Source organism: Halictus rubicundus, chromosome 3, assembly GCF_050948215.1.
Source record: "Halictus rubicundus isolate RS-2024b chromosome 3, iyHalRubi1_principal, whole genome shotgun sequence".
Classification (NCBI taxonomy): domain Eukaryota; kingdom Metazoa; phylum Arthropoda; class Insecta; order Hymenoptera; family Halictidae; genus Halictus; species Halictus rubicundus.
The window spans coordinates 16779770-16796083 of NC_135151.1; the positions used below are offsets into that span (position 1 = coordinate 16779770).

The window sequence follows — 16314 nt, forward strand, 5'->3', positions numbered from 1 at the left end:
CTCACAGGTTACAAATTAGTCCCACTTTTATATTGCTCAAAGCGTGCTAATTACTCTCTAATCTGCTGAGTCATATTTTATCCGTACTCTACTTTACCTACTCGACTAGCGCGGTAGAATTCGAATGTTTAAGAAGTATACTTCTTATATATATATATATAAATCCGTGAATCGTAAGCGTAAAATACGACATCCGATGACCAAAGCTTTAATTCGTTTTTCCCCCGAGTCCTGTATCGTGTCGACAAGTGCAAAGCACACTTTGCAGAACCCGTGGCACAGAGAACACTTCCGAGGACCGACAAACGGTCCGGAAAACGCAATCCGAGGACACAGTTCCGTTCGAAGAGAGACACAGTAACCCCGAAGAGTCTCGGTTGTCAGTCAGCCTGTTGAGAGAGAGGTCTGAAAACCCGGAGCGAACAATATCCGCGAGAAGAGAGGAAAAAACCCCGAAGCACGCGATTCGCGCGAACGGAAAATTCATTGGTCTTGGCGAGACGTGTCCGGCGAGTGTTTCGAGGGGTGGGAAAACCGGTGGCTAATGACACCAGTGGACGACGGGACAATGGAATCCGGGGGGAGAGACGGTTCTCTTCGGAACGCAGAAACGCAGAAACGGGTGGCGGGATCGATCGGCGAAATTTCCGAGGAAACGGCGGACCATTAAAGCGGGACGCGACGCGACGCAACTAGGGGAGCAGGAATCCGGGGTGAGAGGGGGGGGGTTTCGTCGGCTCTCCTTGCTCCGCGGAACAAAAGCCCGGCAAAAAGAGCGCGGCGAGAAGGAAATTCCCCTTGACGGATCTCGAGGATCGAGGCGGCAGCGAGATCCACCAGGCGAACCGTTCCTCTCTCTCTCTCTGTCCGCGTGCGCAACATCCCGGCAACCTGAACCACGAATTCCGTGTAAGTCGTTAGCAGGCAAGAAGAGGAATCCGAGAGAGCCGCTCCAGAACGAAATAAATAGGCGCAACTCGGTGAAACTCGTTTCTCGCTCGGCCCAGGCAAACAGAAGCACCGAGGAAACGGGAACTTACGGTGTTTCTTGGCTCCTACGGGTCTACCGAGCCTTGCGACACCCGGCCACGAGGGATTGCGACCTGGCACAGGTAGCCCCTGGCTAGCAATCAGCGTAGGTTGCTTAGTTCGCCGAACCGGCGGAAACTGAGTTTCGGCTTGACGATAGCATTCCACCATCAAATTCCTGCATACAGTGACTCCCATTAACCCTTAGCAGTCGAATAGTGCCTGTGAGGCACCGCTAAAAATTGCTGTATCATTATTCAAAATATTTTTTGCTTTTATTTAATAAATTACTAAACATTTCGGTATTGTACGAGTAAGTTGCACCGGTTTCGTATGTATAACACGAAAAGAAATATATAGAAGTAGAGGGTTAATATTCGGATGCTCTTAGAAATCGCATAACTTTGTCAATATTGGACTATACTACTTGAATTTTTGTTGAGCAGTTGGAACTATTGGTTAGCTACGTAACGTGAAAAAAATGTTTGATTGAAATTGCAATTGGTCGACATTGCGGAGAAAGTACTAAAAGTTGTATTTTGCAACTTTTTCATGCGGGCTTATATAAAAAATTTAAAAAGTGCAAAGTGCGTTTTGTGCATCTGTATCGATTATACGTACTCTGAACATTTCATCTAAATCGGTCAACGTTGCAATGAGCTACAAGCGTTTAACCAGGAAAGCTTAAGGGAGGAAAGATTATTAGACTGCGGATCTTTGTGAAAAATAAAAAATATTTGCATCGATTGCAAGACACAGGAGCAACATAAAGATTTCTTAATTCTTTCAATTATTTTATCAAGCTGAAACCAATACGCTGACGGCTTTATATCTTTTTCATATGTCCGCTTTAAATTGTGCTTACCCATTTTTGTCATAAATGCATAAAATCCGCAGTTCATATGATTCCACAAGAATTACATAAAAGTAACTCCTGACTTTATAAATATTATTTTATTATTGTATAATAAACGGGTATAATCGAAGGAGTATAAACATATTATGGTACAGATATTGTGGTAACAATTAAAATATAGTATACTCGCGTTTAGATAATTTTAATTACCATGTTTTCTACGTTGGTATAAAAGTAACCCTAACCAGCTTCAATATTGAAATTGCATTAATTCAAGAAATGGAAAAGTATAGGTTTCTTATACAATGTAAAAGTTTATCAACACGAATATAAATTTACCATAAATACATAGCATGTTTAGAACAGTACTTTACTTTTAATTGTCTTTCATCGGTTTACTCAAATTGCTCGAAAGTGCTCCTTATTGCAATAGTTTCTTTCACTCGCAAATAATATACGGGAAATATCTTTAATTACTATGGAATTTTAACTGCATATTTATTATTCGTGCTTTTAGCATTTCATGTCCTTTACAAATTGTTTTCAAGAGCAAATACAAAACTGCAATAGCTATTAATTGTGCATAATACAACGCCCAGTAAACGTCGTTAAACAACGTCCAGCACCTCGCAGATTGTAGAGTCATAAATTCTAATAAAAATCTAATAAACTACATTTTATAAAACCTAACAACAGCAAATTGTTAATCTCACCAATGTCTAAACTCCTAACTCAATATTGCAAATTAACTTGATAGATCGTTTTACAAAAAAATTTATCTCCGCGAGCAAAGGATCCTGGTACAAATAAACTAGAAATATCGTTAATATTCCGTAGAATAAACGTTCCGGGCACGATTCATAAACTTGGGAGTATCGTAAATAAACATTTACGATGTGTGTTCTATCTACCGATCGATACTCGGGAATGACATAACGAAACCGTATAAATTTTCCACGGGAATTATTTATTTTTGTCATTCCTCTCGGAGTAGCTCGCAATTCGTTGTGAAATCATACGAGCAAGCATCTCGGAAGTATTGGGATAAAACGTTTGAATTTAAGGAACGAGTTTCCCGGGAAAAATCCGATATTTCATGTTACAGAATCTGATATCTCAGGATAAGCTATAGCTTAAGCACTTTGGCGCCGAACTGTCTTCGAACCTAAAGTGCGTCGTGGCTGCGTATGGGAGTGGTTCTGCCGACTGACATTCAGACGGAAAAAGAGGAGACACCACGTCGCCAAGATAAAAAGACGTATCAGGAAATGTGGGAGTTCCTCCAGTTTTATTTTCCCTTACTCTCTTCCATTGTATTTTCCCTCGGACTACGTTGCTCTCCTCAATTATTAGTCCGTGGATTTTCCTTATTTATCCACGATTATTTGCAATCAAAACGTTTAAAGGAAACAACAAAAATTGTAACTATTTTGAAATCAGGAGCGCAATTAATAAGGAATTGTAGTTGCTCCTTAATTTCAAATTTGAAAATCTGATTGCAAATGTGGGAGTTCCTCCAGTTTTATTTTGTTTTTTTCTCTTTCCTTGTATTTTCCCTCGGAGTACGTTGCTCTCCTTAATTATTAGTCTGCGGATTTTCCTTATTTATCCACGATTATTTGTAATCGAGACGTTTAAAGGAAACAACAAAAATTGTAACTATTTTGAAATCAGGAGCGCAATTAACAAGGAACTGTAGTTGCTACTTAATTTCAAATTTGAAAATCTGATTGCAAATGTGGGAGTTCCAACAGTTTTATTTTATTTTTTTCTCTTCCATTGTATTTTCCCTCGGACTACGTTACTCTCCTCAATTATTAGTCCGTGGATTTTCCTTATTTATCCACGATTATTTGCAATCGAATCGTTTAAAGGAAACAACAAAAATTGTAACTATTTTGAGATCAGGAGCGCAATTAATAAGGAACTGTAGTTACTACTTTTCAAATTTGAAAATTTGATTGCAAATGTGGGAGTTCCTCCAGTTTTATTTTGTTTTTTTCTCTTTCCTTGTATTTTCCCTCGGACTACGTTGCTCTCCTCAATTATTAGTCCGTGGATTTTCCTTATTTATCCACGATTATTTGCAATCGAATCGTTTAAAGGAAACAACAAAAATTGTAACTATTTTGAAATCAGGAGCACAATTAACAAGGAACAGTAGTTGCTACTTAATTTCAAATTTGAAAATTTGATTGCAAATGTGGGAGTTCCATCAGTTTTATTTTGTTTTTTCTCTTTCCTTGTATTTTCCCTCGGACTACGTTGCTCTCCTTAATTATTAGTCCGTGGATTTTCCTTATTTATCCACGATTATTTGCAATCGAAACGTTTAAAGGAAACAACAAAAATTGTAACTATTTCGAGATCAGAAGCGCAATTAACAAGGAACTGTAGTTGCTACTTAATTTCAAATTTGAAAATCTGATTTGAAGAATCTGTTGCCATTTATTGGGTGGGTCCTTACTTTCATTCGTGTTTTTATTTCACACTGTATATTGTTACAAATTGTTTAAAAACTGCGGAATTTTTCGAGCATACCTATAGACATTGCAGCGAAGCTAGGAAAAAGTTGTACACAATGATGGGAACTAGATTGCAGATTAATTTTGAAACAAATATTTAGTTGAAAAACGGTCTCTCTTTCAGATATCATAGGCAACGGATTGCAAAATAAAAATGTTCTACCTGAATCGTAACATTTATTACCCTTCTTAACATACTCAAGAGGTTATGCAACGGTATTTTCAAATTCTCCCAATGTCTACGTTTCAAATTATACCTGCTCGTCTCTGTCATAAATATATAAAATCCGCGGTCCGGATATAACATTTGATCAAATGCAACGTAATCCTTGCAGGAAATGTTAAATAATATAAAGAAATCTCGTTAACCAAACGCGTATTATATTACGAGTTACGGTTCCAAGAATCATGGTACATGAAAACTTGCCCGTTTCTCGTTTCACGAAATGCAAAATGGCCGCGTGATATTTCCGCAGAAGAAAGACCGGCAAAGAACAAAGCGTGTTGGGACTTTGCGGAAGATCTACGGATTTCTATACACGGCGAAAAATCGATATGCGAGGTACAGAGCATTAAAAGATCAAGGTTAGTCAAGATGTGGCCGCTTTGAGCTTACAGCGAGCACTCTCTCCGCGATGGAGGAAGATGAGGCCACCTGGCATAGTGCCTACTGGCGTGCCAATCCGAATAGGCAAATTTACTGCGTGCTTTTTGCGCTCGTTCGTGGGTGAAGGGTAACGTTCACGAACTCCGACGGGTCAGCAAATTGTTTTTTTTTTTTTTTCAGTAAATAGAACCTACTCTTTTTGCCATCCGCGCACTTTCCATCCTGGCTGAGGCTTTCTAAACTCAGCTTCCCGAGTGTAAAAACATTTATTTTTGAAGTTCATAAAATATGCAATACCGAAACCGACTGATTCCAAAGCAGTTTCTGATCGGTAAAAATAAAATTTCCACAAAAAATGATCGGTCTATGAACTCACTAAATACAGATACAGCGTTTACTCGATTTTTGTCCAAAACACGGGTCCAGCCACTGACATATATCGGCCAGGAGATACTATTCTCCTCGGCGACCGAGGTCTCTCGAGCTTCTTGGCCCCTCACGAGGTACACTGCGACTTTTATCGACTAGGCATTTGTGACATATATAGAATAAACACTGCACTGTCTGTTTATACGGACAGTAATTGTTGTATTCCTCAGAATTGCGCCAAAAGTGTCAGTAACTGTTGAATTAATCTTAAATTCCACGCGCTAATTTCTTTCTCGTTACTGTTAAATTTCCCGCTACTATTAAACTGATTACTCTGCATTTGTTAAGAAATCTATTGTTCTCTCTGAGTCGCCGCACCGTTCCGAAGAGCTCCGTCAGTTTTTCAAGACGAGTCGACCAATTATCGTAAAATCAATTCTGAATAGATTTGTGAATAGATCCCCTCAATTTTGTGAATAGATCCAGCCCCGTATCGATACGATTTATACCCCGTAGAAATCGCGCGCCACGAAAATCGTTAACGAAGAATACGTTATTTCACCGAAGTTTCTCGAAACTTTCCAAGCGAAACAGAATATCGAAGTTTCCCGGAGCAAAATTACCAAACAGTTACTATTCGCCGCAGCGAAACAGAACTTTCCCGAACAGAGTCCGCCAAGCATTCTCGGGATAGTTAAATAAGAAAATTATTACGCCTCGATTCCCCCCGATTCCGCTCGTCGGCTTTATTGTTTCCCGATCCGGGAATTACCGAAAGGAGGTACGTGTGTCCCAGATAAGCGGCATCCTGGATTTATCCAAGACGCCTCGCCTAGTGTGTTTCCAATTTTACTGTCGAGCTTTACAATGAATTCTCGATATATGTCAACAACGCAGGTCTTCTCGCCAGCGTCGTGTTACGTTTACACGCGGCGTTTATGGCGTCCGAGGCCCCTCACGCGCGGCATACGGGTAGTGGGGATAATTCCGCGACGTTTATCGTCCAAGCCTCGGCGACATATATAGAGAAATCATTGTATATCGCGAGGAGGAGGGGACTGGTCTGGAGAAACGATAGAAAACCGATTGTCTGCCGAGCTTTCGGCCAAGACGTCGCGGGGAAAACAGAGCGAAACTTTTCTCGAGCCACTCTTCGGGGTAATCGAAGAAGCCTGAAGGAGCCGAAGGGAAGCACGCGAAAATACCAACCGCCTGCGAATCATGGCCTCGGTGGTGGGGGTGTCCACTTCAGCCTTCTCAATCCTCGTTGCCGGTCGCATTGAGAACAAGAACAATGGGATCGTGATTGTTTCCAGGGCTGACTTTTCCGCGGATCTGCCAGCGGACTTCGAGAGTCCGGTGAATCGGATTAGCCTTCGTTTCCGTCGAAAAAAATATCCTGTCAAGGTCCGCGAATCGGGGAACCATGTGATCCAGAAAAATCAGTGATCCCCGTTCACCGGTGGCAAAATCTACGTTGGGAATGTTCAACGAATATTCGGAGAGTCAGAAATGAATGCGCTGTCAATAATGTGGAATGCGTGACAGAAATGCAGGAAAAACACCATTCACTGAATAAAAGAACATGAACCGTTGAATTGCAACGTCAGGTACAATTATCGGAGAGAATTTAGAAACGAAAGCACTTAAAACGCGTTCTCTTTTTTATATTTTATTTTATGTTTTCATGATAATCGTCGTCTACGACAAAAACGCTGACTCTGCGTGTATAAATATGACGCAGGTAAAATTCGCAAATTCAATGGAAAAATGCCTGCCCTATAAAGGTTAAAGGGTTATTTATTTTACAAATGAAAGGCGGGAGTTTAAAATAGCATAACGAAGTCGACGTCATATTTCCGCGTAGGAAATTTTCTATCGCTCTTGTTCCCTTTTGGAATTCTTTGCTTGCGCTCGCTTTATTAATCAAGTATTATATTCACGTGTAAAAAGGAGAAGCTAAATAAAACGAGCAGTTCTACGAAGTTACATTCTGCGGAACTATAAAAATATATGAAGCCTGATAATATAAGTGCAATCTGTATAACAGTAACTTTACATGTTTAACATGTTTACATTACTGTATAAAAATAACAAGAATGTGCTGCCCAAATTTTTAACCAACTTCATTTTTAATAACATATACCTAAAGAAATAAATTTGTTGAATAATTCCTCATCTTTAGAACCTTAATACGGTGATTTCTCTATATATGTCGCCAACGCCTGGATGATAAACGTCGCGGAATTATCCCCACTACCGCGAGGTATACCCCCTCCCATAAGGGGCCGCGGAGTGTAAACATAACAGGCCTACGGTATGCCTCCTGGACGATACAAGACCCGTGTTATTGACATATATCGAGAATTCACTCTAATTGTAAATAAAAAATATTAGAATCCGTCATTATTACGGGTCCAGTGAACCTAGTGTTAAACAGCTTCTCCAGCTGGTTCCTTCAATTGTTCCTCGAAGCCGATTGTTCTCTCGAGTATTTAGATCAACTGCGGCGACATTACGGAATATGAAATTTTATCGAATCGATGAAAACAAACGGGGATTGCCGAACAGTGGCAATTTAATCAAATGGCAGACATCGCCAGCGCGGTTGTCGGGGACATGTCAAAAGTCGTCGAGCAGATCGGACAGGTTCACTATCTTGATTGTTTCCCGGACGAGGGGGCCAGAAAAAGGCAATTTAGAATTCGTTAGATGGGGTAGATAAAAGGGAAAGAAACAGCCGAAGACCGGAGCGACTTTCCGTTCCCGACAAGCAGAATGACGTTGCAGTACGCAGCAAACTTCAGCTTACTGCGCTGCCTCCTTTCGTGGCTGATCGAGCGCCGCGGAACACGAAAGATATATTCTTACGGATGGGTAGGGTTTATCGGGTTCTCCCCGTGTCAGATCCTAGACGAGACAACAACCGCGGGGGAAGATCGATGAATTTATCAGGTTACCCCACGGAAGGTCGAAGAAAAGACTGGGGAAGCCTAGAAGTTTTTGGGGAACAACCGTTTCTGCCGGGCGAAGAAATAATTTCCAACCTTACGACTCTTGTACTAAAAAATATTTGAACTGATTTCAAATAATCCCTCCGTGGATAGCACGTAAAACGTGTGCACTCAATTATTGACTTTAATATTTTATTAATGCACACGGTTCTCTTCGGCAATATCAACACACTTTTACAGAAACGTTCTTGAAAATCTTTTTGTTCTACGAAGAGGTGTTCGTAAATTTAATTAGATTTATTCTGGCTATCATTTTGCTCTATTCGGTAACTTGTGGAGTGTATTATGAACGCCTTCATAGCGACGCCAACGGAGTACAGTAATGCCTCGATCTACGCCGAACGAAGCTACACGATCTTAGTCAGTTCGCCTATCCCCTCCACTGGGAGGCAGTCCCCGCGAGGGGTCGAGAAGTTCGAGCTGTCTCCGACACACGATCTATGTCACAGCACGGATCGGTGCTTGGATCGAGACCTTACTGTACAACGAATGAAAAGTATTTGCATAGATTTTGAAGAAATCGATGTAAAAAGTTGTCAAAGGAGCTATAAAATAAAAGGGTTAAAATACTCACAACCGAAGGAAGTATTTGAAAGAAAGAAAGAAAGTTTAATTTAGGAGGAGTCGGCGCAACAGTGTTCTCACAGAAAGTCCGAGCAATATCGAGTTATTTTTACAAGAGTATAAAAACTGTTAAAACTAACGCAGATGCATTTTCCCGGGCGCCCACGCACAGAAACGTGCCCGAATGAAAAAGACATATATATATACCAGCATCAAGCGTTTCAACATCGAGTTAAACTTTGTCAGAAAAGTCGGAAAATAAACGGAACCATAATTGCGTCTCTTCCGGTGGGGCCGCGCCGGTCGGCACGAGTAAAAGCGAACTTTTTGACAGATGGAAACGAACAAAAATCTTTGAAACGTTTAACGAATGGCTCCTCCCGGCAGTGTAACTTCGCGAACGATAGATCGTGGTCGGACTGGATGGCCCAGTTCGTCTGTGAAAAAGCAACGAGAACGAAAAATGTCAGCGATAAACCGGCCGGGCTTTATTGCGGAACGATAACGATATTCTCTTTGTCGTGAAACACGCGTGGCGAGCCACGGGCACGGAGCGGGCGGTGATTAACGAACGATTCGCGGAAGTCAACAAACCATTAAGATAAAGAACCGAGTGTCCATCAAGCTTCTGTTCGTACAACTAGGCGCGTTTGGCCGTCGGGTATTTAATCAAGACCCCGGCCCCGTGTATCCCTCGTACGGTACACCGTAATGGATTTTCGCTACAGCGAATCGAAACCTGATAGCCAGTCAACAACACTTTCAATATGGAAAGGAAACAGAAAATTAGATTCGGGGAACAGCTATTAGGGGTACACCCATAAGTAATCAATTATTTACAAAGAATTTGTTTTGCCTTTAGTTCTGTACGTTGAAGAGGAAACGCGTATTCTTTTACAATTTTCGATAAAGCAGCCTGTGTTCCAAATGTTATAAAAAGTATCATTTTTTGACAACCCTGTAATAAAATGGCGGCGTCCGTACCTTCCGAGGATCATATTCGTCGTTGCATACTTTTTCATTTTCACGCGGGATTTAATGAAACGGTAACAACAAAGAAAATTTGCGATGTTTGTGGAGATGTATTGAAGGTCAACAAGTGTCAACGTTGGTTCGGAAGGTTTGCTGCTGGTGATTATGATCTCTCTGACAGGTCTCGAAGCGGACGACCAGTTGAATTTGATAATGACACCCTGAAATCTCTAGTGGAAGCTGATCCAAAATTAAGTATACGAGAATTACCGAGAAGCCTTGGGTTCACATGGTCAACTATACAAAGGCACCTACACGAAATGGGAAAGGCATATAGGCAAGGAATATGTGTACCGCATCAATTATCTGAGACCAACAAGAATATTCGTCGATCAATTTGCACTTCATTGCTATCCAGATTTCGAAGAGATCCATTTCTTAGTGGAATCGTTACCGGAGATGAAAAATGGATTCTTTATGATAACATAAAGCGTTCCAAGCAATGGCTTTCTGCAAATCAAACCGCAATATCAACCCCTAAACCTAGCTTATCACTTGGAAAGGTGTTACTGTGCATTTGGTGGGACTGTCGTGGCATAATTCACTTTGAGTGGTTGAAACCTGGAGAAACAGTTACTGCTGAGTTGTATTGTCAGCAATGACAACAGCTTTATTCAGAACTATTGAAGAAGAGGGCATCTTTAGTCCACAGAAAAGGTGTAATACTGCAAATTGACAATGCCCAGCTCCATACAGCGAAACTCACTCAGAAAAAAATCAAAGAATTGCAATGAGAAGTTTTACCGCACCCCCCGTACTCACCGGATGTTGCTCCCTCTGATCTTTTCAGATCTCTGGAGCATTATTTATAGATAAAACATTCTGTAGAAGATGTAAGGAAGCACCTTGAGTCACATTTTGCTTCACGAAGCCTGGATTTCTATAAGAGGGGGATTGAAAATTTGCAGGAAAGATGGCAAACTGTCCTTGATAATGATGGAGATGATATAACAAATTAAGAAATAAAAACTTGAATTTACTACAAAGTTTGTTTTAGATTTCAAAATAATTGATTACTTATGGGTCCCCCTAAAATAAACGGGGCAGGACCGATTGCGATCGACGGTGGATTATATCGCGAAAGTAATCGATATCGGTTAGCTCCGAGAGGAGATCGTGAATTTGCGGACGCGAAAAGCGAACAACGATTGCCATTTGTCCGGCGCCGAACGAAATAAGCGGCGACCTAAGTCTGTCTTGACTGCGCCGCTTCTACTGTGCAACCCTCGCTCTCTTCCCGACTCGGAAGTCAAGATCGATCGTTTCGAGACTGCTGTTTAATTCCCAGATTGCCAGGTAGGGTAGATTTGGCGTATCATACGTTTTTTCAGTCTGTATATTTTTGCATAAATTTTTGTTCTAGCACGCAGAGTGTCGCGCGAATTTTATGCGTTTCGCAGGAAATTCATCTGTTTCGTTCACTGAAGCGCGAACAGCGCTATTAATATCTAGACACACGAAATAAAAATTCTCTGTTTATTACAAAGAACAGAAACCACTTGGAAATGTTATAAGTGCCAAATATCAACCCCAGAGATTCTTACAAAATCGGAGTAATTTAATTAATGAAACCACAACTAGAAATTCGAAATGTATTATAGGGGATGTGCTGTCTTAACACTTTTGAATTCGAACCGACTAAAATCGTGCAGCTCCGTTCGGCTTAGATCGAGACTTTACTGTACTTTGTATCTTGTGTTCGCGACCATCATTCGTTATAAATGTATAAAAATCCGCAATCGAATTATACTAACTGCGATCTACACACGATACAAATAAGTTTGTATCTGAACCTTCATCAGGGCTGGAAAACTGCTATGATATAAATAAAGAATATAAATGAATAAATCTGCAAATTATAATATCGTTGTTTCAACAGTTTGGTACAGTTAATTTCGGAACTATTTCCAGCCCTGGACTTGACTATTGAACTTGACAGAATACTTGCATGGCAGCGTTCCGTGTAACTATATTTTCTCGGATATAATGTGCATTGTTGTTTTCTTATTCTTAGACACCGACTGTTTAGTAATACTTCACAGCTGTCCAAGAACCAGTTTATGACTGTCAGGACCTGCACTAACGGACCGGACGTGCGACGGTCGTGACGATTATCGACTACCTGTGCCAGGTCGTAACAAACGTCGTTGCAAATTGCACTCTCTAGTGCTCCTAGGGGCCCTGCAACGCGTATCAATAGTGAACGCCCTTCGAGACCAACCAGAGCCCCGGTGATCAATGAAAGTGCCAATGAATGAAATACAGCCTATCGATCTAGATTCCCGACGAAACTTTCAAGGTGAGCGGAAAAACTGCTGAACTGGGTCAGGAAAATTTCTCGTTCTCGATCTAATTAAATACTATCCCAGTCAAATTGGCCCTCCCCACTCCCCGTTCCAATTTTAATGAAATTCTATTCAAAACTAAAATACTGGTTCAGCCAATTAATCCTCCGTTCAAAATACCCTCCGCAGTCTGTCACCGCATTTTTCATAAAGAAGCCGTAGATCTTTATGAAAAATGCCAGTTCGATACCAAATCTATTATAATGGTTTGCGAGAGTAGAGTTCAACTTTATTATCGTACTATTTTTGCTTCACGAAATTATCATAGTTCAAATATTGACATTTTCTCGAGACAAATAAACGCGTAACGCAAAAATTTCGGTGTCCACGGGAAAATGCGGAACAAGAAGCAACCTCTAAGATCCCAATAATTCAGGGGATCAGCTTTAGGTTGTTTATTTCGGCGAGGGGCCGTTAGAGCCGTGATGTGTTTAGGGTTCTCAAGAAATCCCGTGATCTTGGAGAGAACCGTTGCGAAACGGGGACGCGGAGAATGGTATTGATCTCGGGCCGGCCGTGTGCCGCCTCGCCCAATCTGATCTATAAATCACATTATGTGTCGCGCACGCACGCGGCAACGTAATTTGGCAACCGCTCGGAAGCGATTTGCCATTAACCGATACCAAAATTAACTACGCGCGGGAATACTGTCCGTGAATGTCGAGGGGGGGGACCTCTCGAAGATGGCTTTCGCGGAAGCTTGAAAAAGCATTTTCAAACCGGTGACGGGCTTCGGGCGACTGTCAACAGAGAGATATGAATATTTAATTCCCCACCCCCTCCACCCCCCAGACGGGGACGTCGTCGACAAATTTCTTTCGGGCGCGTCCCGAAGTTTAATCGCGTCGACGACGGTTCCGTCGTGAAGATCTCCTGCTGCGTTCTTCCCAGGCTATCATGGAGTCTCTAACTGCTCTAAACAATGTACACAGAGGAGCCTTCATCGCTGCCATCGCGAAATGAAGACTCCGCGACGGTGTAGCTTACCTTGAACCGTTTTCCCGGATTCCATTAAATCGAGCAACATTCAGGAGGAATTATTTACCGACTTCCTCGGAGTATATACAGGCGGGTTTACATTAGACGAGCTTCATATTGTTTGAGAACGAACTGCTCGAATCGTGCTACTAACTCTAAAACTACCGAGCAATAAGCTCGACTGAAGTATATTGCTCTGTAATTATGACAAAAGTGAATCTATTGAGACTCCACACAATTTTCCATTGTAACATGTGTTTCGATAAAGAAGTTCTGTTGGAAATATTTTTTTAACGTCGGTTATCGCGAGAGAAAATATTAGGAAGTCATTTTGATCGATTCAGGAGTTGTAGTGCTAATACTGTTTATTATTAAGGAAAGTGTTCCACAAATTAACGATACTTCGGAAATGTCCATAACGCCGTGACAAGTATTACAGTGAATTCTCGATATATGTCAACAACACGGGTCATACCCGAGCCGTGTTATGTTTACGGGGTATACTCCGCGGTAGTGGGGATAATTTCGCGACGTTTATCATCCAGGCCTTGGCGACATATACAGAGAAATCACTGTGTACCGTAGATCTTAGAAATTTAAAATAAATTCTCATTTCTATAAGGCTACTCACATCAATCCATTTTAGTGTTCGATAGATTATTGTTAACACTGTATCCAAAATGAATGCCGTATGATTGACCTTGAAGGTGTCAAGAAACCATTCAAGAAAAACACTATGGTAAACATAGGTCGAAGACTCGATCGCTTTCGGGGTATATTAACTTTTTGTGTTTCATGCTATTATTATGATCGACTCCAATACTGACAATATATGTGTAATAGTACTTTAATCAATCACCGGTTGATAACAACCGTGCGATTACTACTTGACAACGACAAATCTTCTGCTGTGAAGTGTGTGTATGGAGACTGAGCAAAAATACACACAGAAAATGGTTTATAAAACGCTGATCGAAAGCATCGTACGCGACACGTGGAAGACAGTAGTAGGTCAATCATGATACTAACGTGGAATAAAAATTGATTACATCTCGGAAACGATTGAGACCTGTGCGCACTAGAACATTTTTTATTGAGTACGATATTGCCCTTTGTGCCATATGAAGCTTGAATGGTTTGAACGGTGGCACAGTTTTTCATCTGGTGCTGAATGTTAAATTAAATCCGTTTAATTTCGAACCGTGAAGGATTAACAATCATGCGTAATATAAATATTAGAGTACAGAAGTTTCACTCGATTGAAAAGAAAGTTCGATCACTGAAATGTTCTATTCATAGAATAGTCTTCGATCAAGCACTGCAAGATTAAGATTAAGATTAAGATAAGATTCGAGGCAACTAATTGAAGTGAACTCCACCGAATAAAGACAAGATTAAATGCAAATAAAATCGCGAAGAATTTCTCGTTTCTGCAAAAGAAAATATTGAATGACGGGTTACGAAGCTTTCGATGAAATAAAATATTCATTGTTACTAGACCCTCGATTCCTAACTAAAAAGTTTCTTTAATTATGGAAGCTGAATGAAATAGTTGAGTAAAAAAAAAATAATAAACTGACAAGGTAATACAATTGAAGAAATTCTTTATGGATTGAGAGTTGCGTAGAAACCATTTGGAAATGTATCAAAAACGTAAAAAGGGTTCACTGGAGAAGAAAATACAATTTGTCTGATTGTTGCTCCTCTGAAATTCGATCATAGTATTTAGATGAATAGATGAATAATATAAAGTAAACTAATCAAGCATTTCCATCGTGTGTCGTTGAAAAAAGCGATCAACAACTCCTGATTTCTGAACCACGCTCCGAAGAGAAATTCCGACAAATGCGAAATGTCATCGTGTCCGTTGAGAACGGGAATTCAGCTGAGATTTAACTGTCTTCACAATGCCGTACTTGATTCGCGAAACCGACGACTTGACTCTTGAAGAATCCACGCGCATGGAGAAAGACTCCTGCATCCAATAGCTGCCTTCAATACCGTACCGAGGAGCTGTATATCAATAGTAAGCAATGGATATGACTGTTAGATTGATCGAAGATTTGCTTCACAGGAGTCATAGGCTTTAAAAGCTTTTGTTGTCAATCCTCTCTTCTAACAATCCCTTCACCAGTACATGCTGCGAAACTGTCCTGGCAAGTTCCTTTCCGTAAACTTTCTAAATGTTATAGTAAATGTACCCTACTACCATAGAGAGTGATCTAACAATTCTACTACACCAAACAACTTTATCGTAAGTTTCGCAAAGCTACAACTGTTCATACGCCATAACATTTTTCGCAGATCCCATAGCTTGCTAGGAGGGCACCATAATTCTTATGTAAAATCAAATCTTTAGGTAACATAAAAATTGTCTGCAATAATTTTAAGATACAGGAGCTACACAGGAATCAAGTCCATGCATTTAATTCTCTAGGTTGTAAAAAAATCATTCAATTATCGTAGTAATGAAAGATCGGGGCTGAACTTCACCTTGGGAACCCAGAAATTTTTAACTTTTCTTTGTGTAATCCTGTAGATCTTGACGAGACAATGTCAAATATCCAAGTTTTAATGTTAGGAATTCACTGATTCAAAAGTTATGGAGACCACGCTTGCAAATCTACGTTATCGACATCACCGTGTGCTTGTACTGCCATCTAACGGCTCCGTTCGTTAGACGACGCGCGAAGCTGAGTACATACGAACATGGCGGCGTCCTTACCTGTCAAGAACGGTGAAAATCGCTCAACTTTAAACACGCATAACTTTCGAACCAGTGAATTCCTACCATTAAAATTTGGATTTTTGGCATTGTCTCGTCAAGATCTACAGTATGACATGAAGAAAAATTAAAAATTTCTGGGTTCTCAAGGTGAAGTTTAACCTATTTCCAATATTTCAAAGCAACCTGGTCCGTAAGGGGTTCCCATTTTTGTGATACGCGCACAAAATCCGTAATCTATACAGATTCTTTCCAATCTGCAATTCTTTT

General features: G+C 40.7%; 1 protein-coding gene across 19 annotated transcripts in view; it reads right to left on the reverse strand.

Moving 5' to 3' along the window:
* LOC143352873 (uncharacterized) overlaps positions 1–16314 on the reverse strand; it is a 383132-nt gene that overhangs the window by 211255 nt on the left and 155563 nt on the right. The window contains exon 1 of one of the 19 annotated variants that reach the window (XM_076785822.1): positions 1041–1215. The exons of the other annotated variants lie outside the window; for them this stretch is intronic. Coding sequence (XP_076641937.1) covers positions 1041–1200 — 160 coding nt within the window. The 5' untranslated portion in view covers positions 1201–1215. Of the gene's footprint in view, positions 1–1040; positions 1216–16314 lie in introns of those variants that run through there. 19 annotated transcript variants of the gene reach the window in all.